The 22,078-nt window shown below is 35.4% G+C and overlaps 1 protein-coding gene across 1 annotated transcript in view; it reads right to left on the bottom strand.

Moving 5' to 3' along the window:
• Nucleotides 1-22,078, bottom strand: part of CNBD1 (cyclic nucleotide binding domain containing 1) — a 492,475-nt gene that overhangs the window by 59,464 nt on the left and 410,933 nt on the right. Inside the window, exon 8 of the mRNA XM_069103480.1 lies at nucleotides 20,899-21,031. Within this exon, the coding sequence (XP_068959581.1) occupies nucleotides 20,899-21,031 (133 nt within the window). The remainder of the gene's footprint in view (nucleotides 1-20,898; nucleotides 21,032-22,078) is intronic.

The raw sequence follows: 22,078 nt of genomic DNA, 5'->3' as shown, positions 1-22,078 counted from the left end.
TACCCCTGAATTTATTGGAAAGGATTCAAGATTACTTCAATTACAAATAATAGTAGCCCCTGTTGTTTTTTGTATACGCTACGTCTCATTTTAATGATTTTCCATTTATTGTTTTTTCTATTATTTTGTTTTAAAAAGTTGTATTTTGTTAAAAGAACTTCATATATTTATTGATATAATTATGACTTTTATTTACTTTATTGTTAATATGCTTATTTTAATTTTATATTATAAAACCAATTTTGCATTCCTAGTATAAAATAATGATTGGACATTATATGTAATTTTTTTATTTGTTATTTTGCCCTTATTGTTAATAGATTTTTTTTCATCTCTGTTCATTGGGGACATTGTTCTCTAATTTTATTTTTCTGTTTGATTCCCTTAGGTTTATATATTAAGATTATATTTGTATCACAGAAATGATTTGGTATGGTTTCTTATTTTGCTTTTTTTTTTTTTGCAAACAGTTTGTGTAATATTGGAAATAATTGTTCTTTAAATATTTGATAGAATTCATATTGTCCTGGTCTTTTATTCTTTGAAAGTACATTTATGGCTTGTTCAATTTCTTCCTTTGAAATTATGTTGTTTAAATTTGCTATTTCTTATTTTGTAATTTGGGTATTTTGTTTCTTTCTAAATATCAATTTGTTTCATTTATTTATTGATATTTTTAGCATATAATTGAGCAAAATAATTTCTTACATCCTTAAATTTTTTTGTTATATTTGGAATTCTCCTTTTAATATTTGATACAATGTATTTTTCCTCTTTCTTGTTTGAAGTCAAATTAGCTAATGGTTTAACAATTTTATTTTTTTTAAATAAGCTCCCACCTTTATTGATTCAATATGTTTTGTTTTGTTTTTAATTTCTTTAATTTTTAGAATTTCTATTTTGGTACTTAAATAGGGGTTTTTAATGCTGACTTCCTAATATTTTAGTTGTGTGGCAAATTAATTTATTTTTTCTTTCTCTTTTTTATCAGTAAAAGTGTTTAGATATATGAATTTTCACCTAAGAACTGCTGTGGAAGAATTCCCAAAATTTTAGAATGGTGTTTCCTTGTCATCTTTGTTATTAATGGAATGGTCTATCATTTTTATGATTTGCATTTCCCCTAAAATGCTTTAGAATTAATTGATTTATTCTTCAGTTAACTTTTAATACTTCTATCAGTGGTCCTTTAATGTAATCTTATTTCAGTGTGACAAGTAAGTGATGCATGTAATATTTCTACTTTTAATGTATTTGCAAGCTTTTTTTTGTCTGTGAGTATGATTAATTTTTGTAAAGTAATAATACAATGCTAAATAATACCCATACACATAATTGTTAAATGTCTACCATATCTATTTTTTCTAAAATTCTATTCATTATCATTTATTTCAATCTTTTTTTTAAATTTTTGGTTAGAATTACTCCTGGGGACAAAACTAAGGTCCTGCAGTAGTAGAGTGGTATTGTTTATTTCTCCTTGTAATTAACTTTTTTTCTGTAAATATTTATGTTATACAACTCACTACATAAGAAAAGTATAAGCCTCTATGTCGTGTTTCAAGAAGTCATAAAAAGAAAATTTCCCAGATGTATTAAAATCAGAGAGAAAATTGAAATTAGAAAGAACGTACCAATCATGTCCTCAAACTTGAGAATAAAAATTCCAAGGAACGTCATAGTCAAAATCCAAAATCCCCAGGTAAGAGGAAAAAAAAAATCCTATAAGCATATAGAAAGAATTCAAGCACTGAAGAACCACAAAATTTAGCACCTACCACCAAAATGGAGCAGAGAGCTTGGAATGTAATAATTAAAAAAAAAAGCCTGCCAAAGAAAGAGGTACACAAAGCCACAGTGATTAGACTAAGCTTTATTAGGAGATTTACTTACAGGAGACTCCTACAGTAGCACCTTGTGACTGAAAGCAACCAAGCAGAGCATTAGATGTCAGTCCATGTGAGAGCTTTGTCCTTAAGCTATTTATGTGTTTCACTGAAACTACTTAAGGAAAAAAATGGGTTGAAACTTTTAAAATGGGTGAATATGTGGCCAAAGTACTGGGAAATATAAATGTTCAACCAAGACAGGTGCTAGCCAGACATCATTCTTGACATGAGGATATGAGCTTCTTGCTCCTAAAGTCAACCATGAGCCATTTAACCAAAACAGGATTACAATCAAGAATAATTTACATAACAAAACTGAGTATAATGCTATAGGGCAACAAATAAACCTTTGACAAAGTAGAAGACTTCCTAGTATTTCAGATAAAAAAAGATCATAGCTTTGTAGAAATATTAAAATAAAAACATGGGAGTTATAAGAAACATAATATAAATACAAATGAGCAACCATATAAGAAAAAAAGTGTTTACATTCTAATAGGGAATAACAAATAACAAAATAACAAAAGTGTTCCCTTAGGACTTTAATGTCATAATAGATCAAAGACAGAATTAAATAAAACAGAGGACCTAAGAGTTGCTTTTGTTACATTTTGATGAACTCAAAAGGAAAAATGAAGAGGTAAGGAAAAATGAATACTCTAAGGGAGAAAAAGGGAAAGGGAAAATGGCAGGGGAACTTATTTCACATAACCAGACATGCAGATTGAGGGAGAGAGTAGTCATAAATAAAACAAACTTTAAACTCAGAGGGTAACTGTGAAAAGGAAGGAGAAATGAAACAAGCATTATTTAAAGTGTCTATTATGTGCTAAGCTCATTATAAATATCTCATTTGATCCTCACAATAACCCTGGAAGGAAGATGCTATCATTATTCCCATTTTCAACAGACAAAGGCTAAATAACTTGTGTAGGGGCATCTGGCTAATAAGTATGAGACCAAGTTTAAATTCAGGTCTTCCTGATTTTGACCTAGCACTCCATTCATTTTACTACCTAGTTGATTATTTGTAGAAAAGGAAAAAAAGAAATGGTGAAAACCCAACATCTACGAAAAGTGAGGGAAAAAGAAAATAGGCACATTAATGAACTATTGAGTAGAGTTGTGAATTAGCCTAGACATTCTGAAAAGCAATTTGCAACTTGCCTAACAGGTTTTTAAACTGGTCATATGACCTTTGATGCAACAATACCACACAACTAGGCCTACATACCAAAAAGATCAAAGAAAGAAAAAAAGGAAACATTTGTACCAATTATTTGTATAGTTTCTCTTTTTGTCAGTCAGTCAGCAAACAAGCATTTATCAAGTGCCTGCTATGCTCCAGGCACCATGGTAAGCACTGGGGGTATAAAGGCCCACAAAAAAAAATGAACAAACAAATAGTTCTTCCTCTCAAGGAGCTCTAAGTCTAATGATGGAGAAAACATGCAAACCATATACAAATGAAATATGTACAGGATAAGTCTCAGAGGAAGTCAGTAAGATTAAGACTAACTGGGAAAGGCTTCCTGCAGAAGGTGGGATTTTAGTTAAGACTTGAAGGAAACCATGCCAGCCAGTAGGCAGAGATGAAGAGGAAGAGAGATCTGACAGGAGGATAACCAATGAAAATGCTAAATTGGAAGTTGAAGTGTGGTGTGCAAAGAACAGCAAGGAGGTACTTGTCATTGCACCAGGAGTGCATATAGAGGGTATAAGGAGACTGGTACCAAAGGAAGGGGTCAGGGCACAAAAGGCTTCAAAAGTCAAATAGAGCTTGGATATATAGTTAATCCTAGAAGTAAAAGTGACCCAATAGAATTTATTGAATAGGTCGGTGTTGTTATGGTAATGGGAGTTTAAGATCTTCCCTTCCCCTAGGCCCCTTGATAGGCTTACGTGCACTTGGAGCCTGTGGCAGGAGGCTTGGTTTTCAGGAATGCCCAGACCTTGGTGCTCTGTGATCGGGCAGTGGGTCAAGAGGGTTGTGAAATTCTCTGAGCCAGGAGAAGACTATATATACTCTCATGTGAGATTTTGTTTTGGGGCTCACTTTGAGAAGTGTTGTATGATTTGACCAGACAAGACTCTGGGCAGCCGTTGGGAGCCCCCCCCGGCTTTGAAAACTCAGATATTGATGCTTCTCTCTCTGGTAACTGTGACTATGTATGGATGTAATGGTCAGACAGTTGGAAGTCTTTCTGCTTGAAATGTTTCTGACTTCTTGTAACTTCTGCTTGTAACCTGTCTGTATACTCTGAAGTTTGGGGTGCTAAACTTTTTCCCCTGAACTAGGTAAATGATATGTGTGATTGATTAAAGCAAGATTGTTAACCCATTTTGAGTTGCTTTCCTTTAGAAAAGAAGATCTAAGAGCCTGTGTTGGCAGCCACCCTGGGTATGCTAGGGTACTTGCTGCTACAGTGGGTGACATGGTGAGAATGTGTTTGAGGAAGGTCAATTTAGCAGCTGAGTAGAGGATGGACTAGAGTGAGGAAAGACTTGAAGAAGGGGCTTGAGATATTTAGGTCTATCTTTTAACAACTGAGGGATGAAGTTATGATGACCAAACCAGGCAGTGGGCAGTGTCACAGGAAAGAAGAGGAAATATTTGAGAAATGTTGAAAAAGAGAAATCAACAGGCCTTGGCAACAGATTGGAAATGGGTCTGATAGAGAATGAGGTTGACATCTAGATTGTGAGCCTGAGTATTATTAGGTTGATGGTTACCTTCAACAGTAATAGCAAAATTAGGAAGAGGGAAGGTTTGGGGAAGAAATAAATGAACCCAGCATTGGACGTATCAACTTTAAGATGTCTATAGGATAAGATAGTTAATGGGCTAACCTCTAGTCTCTCATGTTCAAATGCCAACTGACATGTCACAAACACACCTTTCTTTGTACTCAGTAAATTCCAGCCTCCAGTTATTACCTCCAGGCACAAATATAAAATAGGCAGAATCTATAATACCATGACTTCCCTCACCTTTTCAGTCTTCTTATGCTTTACACCTCTCTCACCCCCTCATCCCTAATATACTCTTTGAACCAGGGGCACTGGTTTTCTTGCTCTTCTCAAACAAGACACTCCATTTCCTAATTCTCAGCATTTTCACTGGCTGTCCCCCATGCCTAGAATGTTCTCCCTCTTAATCTCTCCACTGGCTTTCTTGGATTCCTTTAAGACTCAGCTAAAAACCCAACACCTACAAAAAGCATTTCTATAGCTCTCAATTTAGTGCCTTCTCTCTGTTGATCTTTTCTAATGTATACTATACAGAGCTTGTTTGTACATCATGCTATTTGCATGTTGTTAGTCCCATTAGACTGTAAGATCCTTAAGAGCAGGGACTGTCTTCTCTCTTTTTTTTGGTTTGTTGTTGTTGTTTTTTGCATCCCTAGCACTGAGTAAAGTGTCTGGCATATAGTAGGTGCTTAATAATTATTATAAATAACTTTATTTATATGCATATATATGAGATGGAAAGAGGTAAAAAATCCATTTTAATATTATATATATACATATATAGGTGAGAAGTTACTATTTATATATGCATATAAAATATATAAATGTGTGTATGTGTGTATGTATGTTTAGACTTTTTATCTCTCCCTTTGCCTTCCCTTACAAAACCACTCTTCATCTACCCTATGATCACTAATCCCTTAGCCTCTTAATTCTCCCCCCATTACCCCTCACTACAATAGTTACTCTTCCATTTTTCCCATCTCATGGATCATTTTCCCATCTCCTATGCTTTCCCCTTGATGAGCAAATTCAACTTTATAATATTGTCTTGAATTCCAAGCCCCCTTTTGATTTCTTCATTTACTCCCTGTTGAGCCTTAACTTTGAATCCCTCCTACTATTTACATTCACTGCCTTCATCCTGCATATACACTGCTGAACAAAAGTAAAGAAAGCATGCAACAATTCTGGCTGGATCCACTACAAATTTATGTTACACCACCTCTATCGATTCCTCACTGCTGCTAGACAATCTTTCTATACTTCCTTTGTCAACTATTCCAAGCTTGTGGAGACTTTTCCTGGAGAAATGGGCTATGAAAACAATTTGTTCCAATGGCCATGAAGGTGGATAAAACAGGTACTGTGAAGTGCTGAGAGCTTGGTCAGGATCAAAGATGCCAAAGATGCCACTGCTTCCTGGACCATAGTCAATCATCTTGACTTTTGTCCTACCACTGGACCTCAATGACTCTGTGTAATGGTAATGGGAATTTGAAGATCTTCTCTGCCCCTTAATAACCCTAAGGGAATTTGAAGACTTTCCTTGCTTTGAAGATATGCCCTGCCCCCTAATAGGCTGAATGTAATCACATGGAGCCTGTGGTGGGAAGAGTTTTATGAAGGGTGGAGCAGACCCACAGGAATCTGGGAGTCAGAGAATTAGAGACAGGAGAGAAGAGAAGATACACCCAAAGGAGACAGTTGGGCTTGTTAGAAAATGTTGGTTTGTGAGAAGGCTAAAGGATACTGTGGCTCTCTATGCCATTATTGCTTATTAACTTCTTTGCTACTATGAGGGAATCAGCTTACTGGTTTGGGGATTCAGTTTTATGGTATCTGAATAAATGTTTTGCTTCTATGTTATATAAGGAGTATCTGTTATATTTTGCAATTGAGCACTATGCTGGCATATTTACAGTGGCCATCAGTGTTGGGAATATGCATTGGTGCTAAACTCTGGAAAAGAAAATGAGGTTGATGATTTTGCACAATGCTACTTCACTTAAATCCAATTCATTTGCTAGTCAAGATATCACTAGAGATGCCATTTAGTCCTCTTCGATGCTGAAGGATGAACAATTATAACTATTTCATTCTCTGTAGCACTTCTTCCAAACCTTTTCATCCCTCTTCAAGCCTCTCACAGATCTTCACCCTCACCTTCTCATCTGAGAACCTTGCCTCAAAAAATCAAGGACATTCTCTGTGAGCACCCTCTTCCCCATATCATGTCATTCACATCCTTTCTGCCACTATCTCCTCCTTTAGCCCTGTCTCATAAGATTAGGTGACCTTACTCCTTACCAAGGCTATTGGCTCCATCTCCTTAAGTGGTCCTTTTCCATCCCATATCCACTAATAGATTGCCCCTTCTATCATTACTAGTCTATTCTTTATTTTCAAACTCTTCCTACTTACTATACTAATTCATTCCCTATTGCCTACAAACATGCCCATGAATCCTAAACTCCCACTTAACTCTTCTATTCCTGCTATCATTCTATGTCTCTCTTTGCCCTAAATTCTTTGAAAGTGTTGTTTATAATAGGTGCCTTACCTGGTATAATTTCTTCATATTTAAAGATAGGAAAGGGAAGACCAGATAGGGCCTTGTCAGGCCCTACCCTGAAGGTCTTCCCCTCCCAGCTTGATTTTTTCTTTCTTTCTAATTAAAGGAGTCATCCCTTAACTCACTTCTTAAAGAGAGCTATTCACTGAAAATGTGTGTTTCCTCACTATAAGTGAGTACCTGACCAGGGTCTCCTATTGCATCCTGGGTCATCTCCAGCCATCCTGATGAATGTCAGGTGACTGGATCTATATGGCTATGGAGAAGAAAGTAAGGCTGGTAACCTTTCACAGACCCTCCCTCACTCAAATCAAAGTCAACTGCAAGTCATGTCATCATTTCCCTGATGCCATGGTCCTCTTCAAAAATGAAGGACAAACACAACAGTAAATAATAATCAAGTTGAATATATGAAAATACATTACTATATGGAATATATATATATATAATTAATTATATTTTTCTTTTCTATTTTAACAACTTTTGAGATGGACAATGTTACCTTTATTGCTATTATAATACTATGCCTTACATTCTGAATAGCAGTTCAAATCCAAATTTTCCTAACACAGATCTCAAAAGCTATGACCTCTATGTATTCCTAATGGTGAATTGGTAATAATAACAAATCTCTTTCCAAATTTTGCTGAGGACTTTTAACCAATAAATTGTTTTCTTATCAAAGAGACACAGCAGAAAGAGCAGACTTCAAGGACCATGGGAGCCAGCCAAATAAACACATGGTATGTTGTTGGGATTTCCCCTCCCCTACTTCCTATGAAAAAAAAATTGGCAATTGAAGACAGCAACCCAGAGGCTCATCAAATGAGTATCTCCTTGGAGATTATCTCAGCATATTCAAGGAGTGAATCAAATGCAAAATTATCTGAAGTAAAAGCAGGGGGGGTGGATAGGAAATGAATGTCAGATAGGCACAACAGAATAAAGCAATGGCATTAATCAGCACTTCTGCACACAAGCTGTTCTGTTGCATCAAAATTAAGTGAAGATAATTATTTCCTCATTTTAAGGCAATGCTTCTTTGGCAATAGCACTAAAAGTTTTAACTTTTCTGTCAATTTGGTAAGAAACTTGAGAGGAAAATCAAAATTGTGTCAATGTGGAATGGATAAGAAAATAGAATGTTATATAAATAGAGTAATTTTCTCTACATTTTTATGTTCATCTATGAATTTATGTCCTGCACTAAAGGACTTTTAAAGGCTTCTGATGCTTGATTGTGGGCGTAAAGATGTTCCCCGGGTCCTCAAAGTCTATTACAAACTTCAGAAGAACTTTCAAATCTGAAAAGAATTTCAGTGCAATCTCAATGGAACATTCAAACAATCAAAAAGTATTTATTATGCATACATTATGTGACAAGGATCAAAGGTGGTGCTTGGAACAAAGTATTAAAAATAAAACCATCCCTACTCTCCTGGAACTAACATACTCTGCTATACAAGGACCAGACCAGCTGAGTTTTAAAAAATGTATTACCAGTTTTGCCAAACGGTTGACTGTCAAAGACTTTTCACTAAGTCATAGGGAGAGGTGACAAGTTTTGGTAAGACTGAACCTCCCACCAACAAAAGCACAGTTCACTAAAGTATCAAATTGTAAATTTGTGTATCAACATCTAATTGTGGGGCAGCTAGGTGGAGCAGTGCATAGAGCACCAGCCCTAGAGTCAGGAGGACGTGAGTTCAAATTTGGCCTTAGGCACTTAATATAAAACTAGCCGTGTGACCTTGGGCAAGTCACTTTAACCCCAATTGCCCTCCAAAAAAGCAAAAAAAAAATCATCTAATTGTGCCTAATTTTACATATATTATCATATTGTCAAAAATATACACACATTTCAAGAATTGTAAACCTTGAAGAAACCTCAGAGCTATCCCAATCTATCCACTCACCTTTGATAAGATTGCATTTCAGTTAAACCTATTCAATAAATACTACCTGAACCTTTCCTAGAACCCACCAGAAAAGGGACACTTGGGTAAAGTCCACTTTCCTAACGTCCAACTTAATTCCCTATTCTTCAAATTAAACTCAAATCCTATATTCAGTGCAAGTTGGGGAAAATATATTCCATGTCACACTCTTTAAGGTATCTTTTCTGTAGGCTAAATAAACTTAGTCCATTTATATTTTCCTACTACTACCTATTTACCAAATTTTAATTTCTGTAATTGTTCTCCTCAGAATACATCTCAAGTTTCCTATGTAATGTTTTGTTTGCAAAAAGACCGACGTACAAAACATTGCACCAGCGAGAACCTATCATATTACATCATTCCATGGGATGAGAATAAACTAGTATCACCTGGTCTATTGCCATGCCCCCTGAATGAATGAGCCAAATCTTGGAAACTTAGTGACTGCACACTAAACCACTGAACCACTAATCTAGACCCTAAGTTTTTCCTGGGATGTTCATGGAACCCTCTCTGATTTAAAAGGTTATGAGGGTAATGAATGTGGGAAAAGCGTTTATAAGAGTATTCATCTATTCAATGTCAGACAGCTCACATCAGAGTATAGTCATGAGTGTGAAGAAAATGAGAATAGGGTCTGTAAAAGTTGTTAACATTATTTTCATATATAAAATTTCTATACTGACCAGGGTTATAGAATATTTTTATCTTTATGTTATAAATTAAGCAAATGAGATAAGAGCAATTTTTCCTGCTTGAAGTCACACAGCTAGTAGGTACTAGAAGGTTGATTTACAGTGTTATTTTTTCTATATTATGCTAAATGAACAACTTTCACCTCAAGTATCATCTAGATGAAAATGATACCTGGGCCTATTAGTTGGATTCCAGACCCAGAAATTTCCAATAACAAGAAAATATTTTCAAGGAGCAAAGCAAACCATTTTTAACCCTTAGATAACTCCAGAGTTGATCTACAATGAATCTCAAATATTTAAAATTATTATTAATAATATATTCACCTCCAGTCACACTTTTTCACATCACATTGCTGTGTATATGACATTACATTAATTAATGTTATACAATTTTACAAGTTCAAATACCTATCTTTTGCAAGTTAAAGTATGAGTCCAGGGATGGATGATGAGCATAAAGGTTGTCTTTGAACCAGTCTAGGTAAACACACCTTGAATGCTCGAGTTATTATTGAGATTTTTTTAGAATGTGATTCACGACTAAAATGTGGCTTTGGAAGGGTCTACCTTACTTTTTTAAAGTTTATTGATGTATTTTCTTTTAATATTACAAAGCCAGGTGACACAGTGGATAGAGTGCTGGGCAGAATTAGGGAGACCTGAGTTCAAATCTAGTCTTCAGACACTTCTTATCTGTGTGACCTTGGGCCAATCACTTAACCTCTATCTGCCTGTTTCTTAAAAGGGAGATGGCAATAATATAATCTACCTCATAGAATTGTTGTGAGGATCAAATGAGAGAATATTTGTAAAGCACTTAGCACAGTGCTTGGCACATAGTAAGTGCTTGATAAATACTTATTCCCTTCTCATTTCCATTGTCCCATATTTCCCTGACCAAGTGAGAACACTATTGTATTAGAATAAAGCAATGAAGCAAAAATGGCAATGCATTGACCTCAGGTACAGAGAAGATAAAATGGAATGTGTAGCAATGCAGTATATTAAAAAGTTATATCCAGGTGAGCAAATTCAGTTACCCAAGATGAGAAACACAGCAGAAGACATTTGGGTAATGATCAATGATAGGAAAAACAGAAGCCACACTGAATTGAGGGAATGTTATTGACAAATGAGCCTGAAGGAATTAGATGAGAAGTTCAGAAGAGAGATCCCAAGCTTGACACTGAGGCAAGATACTATAAAGATGCAGGATTTCAATTATCTGAATATTTGTTAGAATCCTCTTCGCCAACAACAGAACAATGAAGAAAATCTATGACTTAGCTTTAATGATAAATTCATGCTTTAAAAAGGAGGGGTAATGATAAGAGTAATTGTATTCTGGATTTGATTCTAACCAAAAATGAGAAACCTGTTTCTGAAATAAAAAAATTAAAAGATTTTAGGGCAAGAGACAGCTCCACCATAGCATTTCTGACAGAGGAAAAAAGGAGGAAATCAGATTTTAACATGCATTCTAAATTTGGGAGACCTATAAACATGCACACATACATACACACTCAAATAAATTTCTTTCTTTCTTTTTTTGCTTTTTTTTTTTGCTTTTTGGAGGTGAAATGGGGTTAAGTAACTTGCCCAAGGTAACATGGCTAGTTTTTTTGTGTGGGTGTTGTGTCTGAGGCCGGAACCGAACCCCAATTGCCCTCCAAAAAGCAATAAATAAATACATACATAAATAAAATAAATTGTAATCTTTCTTGTTTTTCATCTAATAAAAATTCTTGAAGGTTTTAGAGATACTTCATGGTGAGGTATATGTTGGACTAAGTAGCCTAAGTTCCCTTTCAGCCTTGATATTCTATGATTTAAGAAATATCAGTGTCCTGTGGGAAGATTTAATAGTTAGCACTTATATAGAACCTGAAAGTTTACACAGGGCTTTACATACATTAACTTTACATATAAAAACCCTGAGAGGTAAGTGTTATTTATTTTTCACATTTTACAGGACAGGAAATTGAGGTACAGAGAGGTTAAGTGACTAGCCCAGGATCATACAAGTAGCAAATATCAGAGATGAAATTTAACCTCATGTCTTCCTGGTTTCAAATTCAACCTTCTATACATGGCAACACTCGGTATTTTATAGAATCTCTGTGGAGGATTTATGGAATGCAGTGGACGCGAGTTTTATAGGTTAAGAAGACATAGATGGGTGATTAATGTGTACTGATAGATGAAGTACCCATGCTGATGAAAACACACATTGATCAAAGTATTGAGTTAAAATTTCTTCAAATTAAAAGGGATCTGAACAAAGATAGTAGAACCTTGGTTGTTTGAAAATCTAAATCTTTGTGTAACTCCTTACTAACTTACAATTTCTTAGCATTAGTGCCCTTAGTATTCCCTTACACATCCCTCACTCAGTGATAGGTTTCCTCATTTAAATTATGAAAAATTAAATAATACAAGAAATCTATGCTGTCATAAAAGTGAAATCTCTGCTTGACTATAACCCCGGGAAGCAAAAGGACAATATTGAGAAAGCCCACCCACACCAGCTTCTAGCCCAATGAAGGATATTGGACTAAGCTCTTAGGACACAAAGAATTAAGTGAAACAATCTCTAACCTCAAGGATCTTCCATTATAATGGTAGAAATAAAATATACAGAACCCTCAACTCAATATTACTTCTGTTTTTCCTATCATTGATTGTTACACAAATGCTTTCTGTTGTGTTTCTCATCTTGGAAAACTGAATTTGCTCACGTGACTATGACTTCTTAATATACTATATTGTTACACGTTGCATTTTATCTCATCTGTACCTCAGTATATACACAATGTATATGTAATGAATTCAAGGTAGTTTTCAGAAGGGTTTTTTTTTTCCTAGCAGAAGGGGAAACCTGGAAAGGCTTTTTTTTTTAAGAAGCTGAGTCTTAAAAGAAAGGAGGGATTCTAAAAGGTATAAATACAGAACGAATGCATTCTAGATGTGGAAGAAAGTCATTGTAAAAGTACTAAGATAGAATATAGAGAATCTTCTATCTAATACAGAATGTAGTACATTATAGCTTGAATACAGAATGAAAAGAGGGGAGTAATTTGTTAAAAACAAAGCATAATAGTAGAGGAAGTGGCCAAGTTGTGAATAATTTTAAATGCCAAACAAAAGAGTTTATATGTCATCTTAGAGACAATAAGGAGCCACTGGAGTTTGTAGAGGAAGCAAGTGACATAATCACTGTTTTGTTTTGTTGGTTTTTTTGTTTTAGAAAAATAACTTTGGCACGTTGAGAATGAATTATATGAGTCTGAAGCAGGGAAATCAAATTAGAGGCTATTAAAGTACTTCAGGTGAGAGGTGATGAGGACCTGTACTAAGGGCGGGTTCTGTGAATGGAGAAGGGATAGTATCAAGACTTTTGGGGAGATAGATCAAGATCTGGTCACCGATTTCATAATTATTCTGAATATATTTATATATGTACATCTTGTCTTCTGGCTATAATTTAAGCTCCTTGAGAGCTGCGACCGTATCATTTTTGTTTGCCATATATATTAGAAACTTAAGAAATGCTTGTTGATTTTTGAGTGATTTACTAATTGGTCGCATTTTACCAGTACTAATTGGTGTATTTATCCAGTAACTAGGCACCATAATAAAATACTTAAGTGCTTATTTCTCTCTTTAAGTTCTGCCTTTTTATATCCTCCTGTTGTATATTAAAATTTGGATAAAGAACCTTCTTCAAAGGCGCAGTCTCCTTCCTTAACTTTATAGGTACAGTCTGTTCTTTTAAGTTTAACAGAATTACCCTATATTTCCCTCCAGTTTCCAAAGTTCAATCAAGTATAAACACTTATTTCTAAGATTAAGTACCCTTTAAAATTGTAATCCAGGACTTCCATTAACATATCAGTGGCCATTAAAATAATAACATGGATCAGTTTCTCAGATTGTCTGTCACCTAGCAGAGAAGAGTCTTGACACTCTTGGACAGAGAACATGAGCAGAGAGCAGAAATCATGATGTGTCTAGAGCATAGGTCAATAATCAGGGACGGCACATCCACATGGGCAGATCATATGGTTGGGAAGTATCAGCAATCTAAGGGGAAATTATGACATAATTTAAAGGTGCCAAGTGAGAATAGAAAAATTTCCACACAAACTTTGGCTCTGTAGCAGCAAGCACCCCAAGCGCGTCCTCAGGGTTTGCTGCCCATACAGGTTCTTGGATCTGCTTTGTTAAAGGAAAGCAACTCAAAATGGGTTAACAAGCTTACTTTAATCAGTCAGACATATATCGTTTACCTTGTTCAGGGGAAAAGGTCAGCACCTCAAACTTCAAAGTATACAGGCAGAATTATCAAGACAGAAACAGATCAAGTAGACAGATTTCCAAACTGTCCAACCATTACATCCATACCCAGTCAACATCTGGGTTTCCACATCTGGGTTTTTCAAAGCCAGGGGACTCTCAACAATGGCTTCCCAGAATTCAGATCAAATCACAGAACACTTCTCAAAGTGAGTCCCAAAACAAAGCTACACATCAGGGCTTATATAGCCTTCTCCTGGCTCAGAGAATGTAACAACCTTATTGACTCACTGGCCAATCAAGAAGTATCTACTGAAAAACAAGCCTCCCTCCCCAGGTTTCAGGTGCATTTTAGCCTAGGGGCAGGGAAGATCTTCTAAATTTTCATTCCCATTACAGGCTCATATATGATTTTGCCTCAGTCCAGCCCCATGTCCTCTATTCCATTATTTACATTAATAAAAAAAATCCACAGGACCTCTCTCCAAAAATTCCTATGGTTCTTCTTCAGCACAATGACCTCCATATAATGAGAAATGTTCTCTGGAAGTAGGCTTTTATTCAATTGTGAATCTGTTTAATAAAAATAGGATCTTAATTCTTTTCCTGAAGTGAAGGTCCTTCTTTCTAATATCAATACTCTTCTAGGGACACTGTGAGAGTGCCATTTATGAAATATCATAATCTCTGAGGAATAGAATGCAAAGGGCAAATAAATATGATGAACATATTATCCAGAAAGAATTATGTATAACAATTGTTATAAAACATATTATCAGCACAATTAGAAAATGAGGTGGATCAGTCATATAGCAAGATCAAGGGCTAACCAATAGACAAAGTTACATAAGTACCTCAGAAATAGTAAGAAACTTAGAGAAAACATTTGTCACAGTAGATAAAAGCTGCTGTGGAAGATTCACAAGAAGAGATGTACATGAGTTACAGAGAAGGTATGGAAGTAGTATAACTTTTAAATAGATTTGTCATAATCATAAAAGAGTACCACAAAATTATAAAATTTGTCATTATTTTCTGAAACATCTACAAAAACAAACAAAATCACCTTTGGTTTTAGCATTAGTTGATGAGACACAATTACAAAAAGATTTTCTAAAAATATTTGTAGCAAAATTCTATGATAAAAATCTTATTTCCAAGGTAAACAAGAAACAAGCTCAAATTTTATGAGAATTAGATATAGGTAGGCAGTTTTCTCATAAAGAAATTCACACTATCAATAACCATAAGAAAAAAGTTCTCTAAATATCTTATAATTAGAAAACAAAAATTAAAGCAATGAGAATCTACTACACATTCCCCAGATTAGCAAAACTGACAAAAAAAGGAAGATTATAATACTAGGAAAGAATATGGAGAAATGGGCACCTGAATGCACTATTGAAGGAGTCTGGGATTGGTGCAGCCATTATGAAAAGAAATTTAAAATTATGCCCCCAAAGTTAATAAATAGCTTACCCTTTGACTAAATGATACCAAATTAGGTGTATCTATATCCTGAAGTGATTAAAGAGGAAAAGTATCAACATGTATAAAAAATAATTATGGCAACTCTTTCATGGTGGCAATTAACAAGAAAGTAAATGATATTCATCAGCTGGGGAGAGGCTGAATAAGTTATGGTATAAAAATTTTATTGTACCATAAGAATATTATGTACCATACCAGAATATTATTGTACCATAAGAAATTATGAAGGGGATGGTTTCAGAGAAACCTGAAGAATATACATACACACTGATGCAGAGTGAATAGTAGAACCAAGAGAACAATGTATATAGTAACAACATTATAAAGGCAAACATCTTGAAAGATTTAGACCTCCAATGAACACAAAGACTAACTATAATTCCAAAAGACCTAATATATATGACACAAAAATTTGTCTTACTTTACTATGCATATTTATTAAAAGGTCCTTTCTTTTCTTTTTTTTTCCTTAGTGATGGTGAGAAAGATAAAATAGATTTTACTGAAAGCATTTTAATGGTTTTCTAAGTGTGGATAATAGTATATTCTTTGAGCACTAATATTTCAGATTGATAAATATTTAACAATCCCTATCAAAGATCAATTATCTTAAAAAAAAAAAACTTTCCTCACTCACATTCTTAATTTTCTCTCTAGACTAATCCAATTGTAAAAGATCTTGACTTATGCTAAGTAATATGAAATATCATGATGTCATCAGTATCATTGATTGATATGCTTGGCAAACAATTGGCTTCATTCCGCTTTAAATACATAAGGTACTTTCATATTCCAAAACTTTTTCATGTGCATTATCTCACTTGCTCCTTACAATTATTCTGTGAGGTAGATCAGATAGAAAATACCAACCTCATCTTGTAGGTGCAGAAACTAGACTCAATGCGCTAGTGTAGATCTGCCTGATTAATGATGTGTATTGTGAGTTTTGCGGTCTCTAATTGGGAGTCTATTTATTTTGTGGGCACTTTGTTTTGGCGTTTTTTTCCTTGGAGTTTGTAAATTATGTGCCTACTAAGAGATTAGCTCTGGGTGGTGTCAAATCATTAAAAATTCAAATTATCTAGGTGAGGAGAAAGGGGCAGGATTTAGCTAGAGTGAAAAAACAAAACAAACAAATGTACCTAGGCCCTATGCATAATGTGAAAGATAGTCTGGATTCCATTCCATTCCACACAGACAATACATGTCTGAAATATCTAGTTTCCCAGATTCCAGTCCTATGTTCTCACATTGACTTTCAATAAAATTTTATTTGACAGTCTGGAAATGGAATCTGATGTAATAGCTTGATATTTCAGCGAGCAAACAGGGAGTCCTCCGAAAAGCTAAACCTACTACAAACATTTTCTGACTTACAGAGTGAGCTTCTATTCATTATTAATGGTCACTCTGCCCTCAGAAAAGTTCATTTGCCCCTATTTCACAACATGATTCTATTACATTTTTTCACACAATATCATAAGCAGTAAATAGAAACATACTATATTAGGAAGAACATGTCATGAATACCCAATTAGGTATTTCAGTTATCAACTGAGTAGAATTTTATCTTCTAAACTGAAATAACAGTAGTTTCTTTATATAATCATGTATTTTTGAGAGTTAATGTAAGTCTTTCTAAATTATTATCTCTGTCAGAGGAGTCCAGTAATTACATAAATCAAATGGAGAGGAATAAAGAGATTACTGGAGATTGTTTCAGATAACATATGGAATTTTGTTGACATTTTTTTTAATAGCCTGTAGTATTTAATGCTACTGAATCTGGCCACATACATCTCCAAAATCTGATAAAAGTATTTTTATATCTCCCACACATAGTATTAAGTGGGATAATAGACAATTATTTTTATCAAATCTGTTTCTCATTTCCAATTCAATTCAACAAATATTTGTTGGTCACTCCCTGTGTATATGACACTGTATGCTAAGAAATGGGACTTCGAAAAAGGTCATAGCCACTGACTTCAAGGTACTTCGCATTCAACTGGAGGCATAATATATGCAGACATTTAAGCAAGTACAGGGTAATATGAGGATAAAAATAGAAATGGAAATCATTTAATCTCTTTTTATCTCAACTAACCCATCTGTAAAATAGGGTTTTGGAAGTTTTAAAGAGAACACTGTAAAATTGTCTCTTTCTAATATAATTAAGGTTAGTTCTTGGCACTTTCAGTGCTCTGGTCATCCTGACAGTTTTACTGTCCTAGACTGGAAGTTGAGGAAAATACCCCTACATAATTTGTATAACTATACTCAGTTCACCCCACAGGGCCTCGGGAATAAAAATGACTGATAATGTGTCCCATGAGATCAAAGTTAAGGAAAATTCTGGAGTGGTTTCCATTGTTTGGCAATGTTATAATAAATGGGTAAAAGGGAACTGGTAAGAGGGAGGGCTAGAGAACGCCCCCAAAATTTGGAAAAGGCCTCTAACTGTGGCACAGGCACTATAGAGTGATGAAGGAAATTTGCAGATCAAAATCTGCTTTGAGCTACTGTAATGCCAAGCAAAAGCAACTTCCCAAGGTTCACAATACCAGCATAGGTGCTCTCCATTTTATTCAGTGACAAATTAAGAACAGAGAGAATCAACATATAGCATAATTCAAAATATATCATTTACCAAGTACAATTCAATAATCTCCAAGTACTACCCCACCCCTGGACATTACATTCATTTAATCAATCACAAAGTCCCTCTGCTAAATACTACTCCACCCCTAGCCTGTACATTCATTTAGTCCATCACAAATCCTCTCTTCTCAAATGGAGATTAGTTTCCAATTACAAGTAAAGTACATTCATTTGTTCAATCACAGAGCACAAAAAGGTCAAAAGTTCCCCACCCTTGGATCACAATTGAATCTACCCCAGAGTTACAACAAGCTTAAGCACAGCATTTCATACCCAAATAGAGGTCTTTTCTTCATCTTGACAGGAGGCAAGTTCTCAGCAATCTTTGTTCCTGGGGAGACAAAGCTTAGCAAGGCCACAAGATACATTACCAGTGTCTTCATTAATTCATTCTCTGTCTGCAGAACAGTCCTAGGACCCCTCAAAACATTAGCAAAACCCTCTTCCAGGATTTCTGTAAACATACAACAAGAAAATCCTTCTTCAGGGCTTTTGAACCAACAGCAAGGTTCCAACCCCTCTGCAACAACAGGTCTGTCTTTCACCAGTGGATAGATCTGGCAAAACAACATCAAAACAGACAGACAAAGTACCAGCATAACAGCCATGTCTCCTCAGTCCGAAGCAGCTCTAGGTGGAAGCTCTCAAAAGTCCTGGGCAATTCAAACTGGCCCTCAGCAATCCTCTCAGTCTCTCTCTGTCTCCAAGGTACTGCTTCCAAAAAGTTTTTCTGCCTCTCTCTTTTCTTGTGTCCCTCTAAATTTACATCACCAGCTCTTCTCAGTTCAGTCCTCTCTTTTCACATCAACAAGTCCATCCCACAAGTGGGATTCACAAGCTCTGGGTTTTAACACAATCAAACCCAAAACCAAGCCAGTACAGGGGGATCTTTAAATTCCATTATTATTACAGCTACAAAGAGTTTCAGGAAAAATGACATACTATCTAGAACACTAGACAGCAGAGTAAACCAACACTTGCGATATCTGAGGAAAGCAAAAGAGAGCTGCAGATAGAAACATATAGGGGAGAGATAAGGCACATAGAACAGAGGACCAGCACCATCTTCCAAGGAGTGTCAGAAGGAACCATGTTCTAAGGAGCCACACTAGAGACTTGTAGCTAGAAGTTCTGGCTGCTAAATGTCTAGCCACAGTCAAGTCTAGCTCTGGGGAAGGATTGCACACTGATGGGTATTTTTATGAGTTCTGACATACAATTGTATTTGTTTTTCCTGAGCTATAAGTAAACCTTTTCCTGTTTTTCTTTCCTTTTCTATCCTTTTTTTTTTTAACTTTTCTGAACAGTATGCATCCAAGGAGAGCTGATAAAAAAAAAATATGGGGTGGTGTTAAGTGAAATTTTCAGATTACCTGAGAATATAAATATATTAAAAATATAGATAGATGAATAAGTAGATGGATGAAGGAGTTCATTTTAAAATATGTAAACCAACTCTTTCTTTCCTTTTTTGTGTTGTTTTGTGAAGAATGTGCATTCAAGGACAGCCGATCACAAAATGCTGGGTGGTGCTAGACAGTGAAATTTTCAAATTATCAGAAGAGGGACAAAGTCAGAAAAGTACAACATTTCCCACCTCCCAACCCCAACATATGCCAGGTCCCTTTGTGTCTTATGAGAGATACTGACAAAATAATTACATTCACGCTACCTGCCTCCACAAGATTCTCATGAGAATTTGCAAAACTGTAAAAATCTGTAAACTTAAATTGCTTTAAAAAGACATGAATTATCATCATATCATTATCCAGATTTCTTCTGAACAGAACTGTTTTTCCTAGCCAAACAGTATTGTTAGCTTTTCTATGAATTCAACACTGCATCTGCCATCTTTATATATTTACATAGACCCACCTCATATCCAGAATGTATTTCTTCCTTATCTCCTTAGAATACTTCTCTCATTTCAATTCTCAGCTCAGTTGCAACTTGCCCCTAAAATATCATTCCTAATCCCCCTAACACCCAGCCCCAAACAGAGCTCTCTATCCTGGCTTTACTATGAAATTACTCATTTATATACATATTTGTCATCTTTACACAAAGAATATAAAAGCCTTAAAGACAGGATTATCGTCTTTTGTCTTTGCATCCCTAGTATCTATTGCAATGCCATAGAGGTGCTTAACAGATGTTTTTCATTGGTATTGTGCTAACACGATGAACAACAAGTTCTGTAACAGGGGCAGGAGGTGGCACAGCAAACGGAGCACCTGCCCTGGAGTTAGGAGGACCTGAGTTCAAATCTGGCCTCAGACGCTTACCACTTACTAGCCATGTGACCTTGAGCAAGTCAACCCCAATTGCCCACTGCAAAAATTAAAAGCAAACAAACAAACAAAAACCCAAGTTCTATAACAATTAAAACGTCGATGGAAATTATCAATTTATTCCAAATATTTATTGACAGTCTACCACACTTGCATACCCTAGACTAATGGAAACTTGCTCAAGGAAATGATCAATTTTGAGAATTTCCTCAAAAACGTACCTCATCTGTTACTTCTCTTTTTATCTACGTCTTACACGGACAAGACTTTGGAATCGTAATGAACAAAGTAAAGAATGGAACTTACCATGTCCTGGAGGGTATCGCCTCCATTTAATGTGGACAGTTAACTCATCCACAGAAAGTTTAGGCCAATTTCGATAATAGGGGCACTTGTGTATTAGCTGCTCCCTTGTAAGTTTTTCTATTTTAGCTTGTTCCTGAAAGAGAGTGAATGATCGGAATATTTGTCACCAGATAAATAAGAAGATTTCAAGAAGAAAACGGGCAAAAAAGATAAGAACACAAACATGGAGGTTGGCAAAGAAAAAAAAAAGAATCTTTGTCTGGTTAGAATTCAGTAGAATCAAGTACATGCCAAAGGAATGACATTCACTGCAAAAGCATCACTTTTATGACCATAGAGAGGATGTTTATACCTTTTAACAATTATAAGCATAGGCATACTTATTAAATTTTGTTTACATCTTTTCTCACCTTCCACAGGCATACAAATCTTTTTATATGACATTCCTTTTTTTTTGAAGCATTTTAAGAAAGTATCATTGTTTGTTTTTAATAATCCCATCACCCTATCAAATCAAACTCAAAAGTTAGTCTTTTCAGGCTCAAAACTGAAACAGCAATACTTTGAAATAAAAAGCTGTCACTCTGAAAATCAAAACAATTTTCCTCAGAAGTAGATTTCAGCTTCAAGATTAATAATTTCAATGTCCAATTCATACCATGCCTCTGTTCCTCTGACACAAAATTTTGTCAATTCTTCAGGCAAATGCCCCTGCCTGTTGACTTAACTCCATGTTCCCACTGATTCATTAAGCATTCAAGGAATGTTAACTGCGTAGGAAGCCCTGTCTCTTAGGAAATGAATGGTAGGAAAAAAGAAATGGTCTCTCCTTCCTGATCTTGAGAAACTTAGTATGGCCATAGACCTGGGGTGGAGAACCTGCAGCCTCCAGGCCACAAGTGGCCTTCTAGGTCCTTGGGTGTGACCTTTTGAGAAAAAATCCTCTTATTAAGGGGATTTGTTCTGTGCAGTCTGGATTCAGTCAAAGAGCCACACTTGAGGACCTAGAGGATCACATGTGACCTCCAGGTCACAGGCTCCCTACCTCTGCCACAGACCTCTGCAAACTAGTTAGGGAGACAATAGACAAGTAGACAACAATGTTGCTCTTTTCAAATATATTCTGGAAATTGTGGGGTGGGAGGTTAGGATGTTATAGTATAGTAAATAAAATGCCGGC

The sequence above is a fragment of the Petaurus breviceps genome, unplaced genomic scaffold (genome assembly GCF_028583685.1).
Source record: "Petaurus breviceps papuanus isolate PSGF00001 unplaced genomic scaffold, PetGlider_PUasm1.0 582, whole genome shotgun sequence".
NCBI classification, from domain to species: Eukaryota; Metazoa; Chordata; class Mammalia; order Diprotodontia; family Petauridae; genus Petaurus; species Petaurus breviceps.
This window is presented reverse-complemented; position numbering and strand designations above follow the sequence as displayed.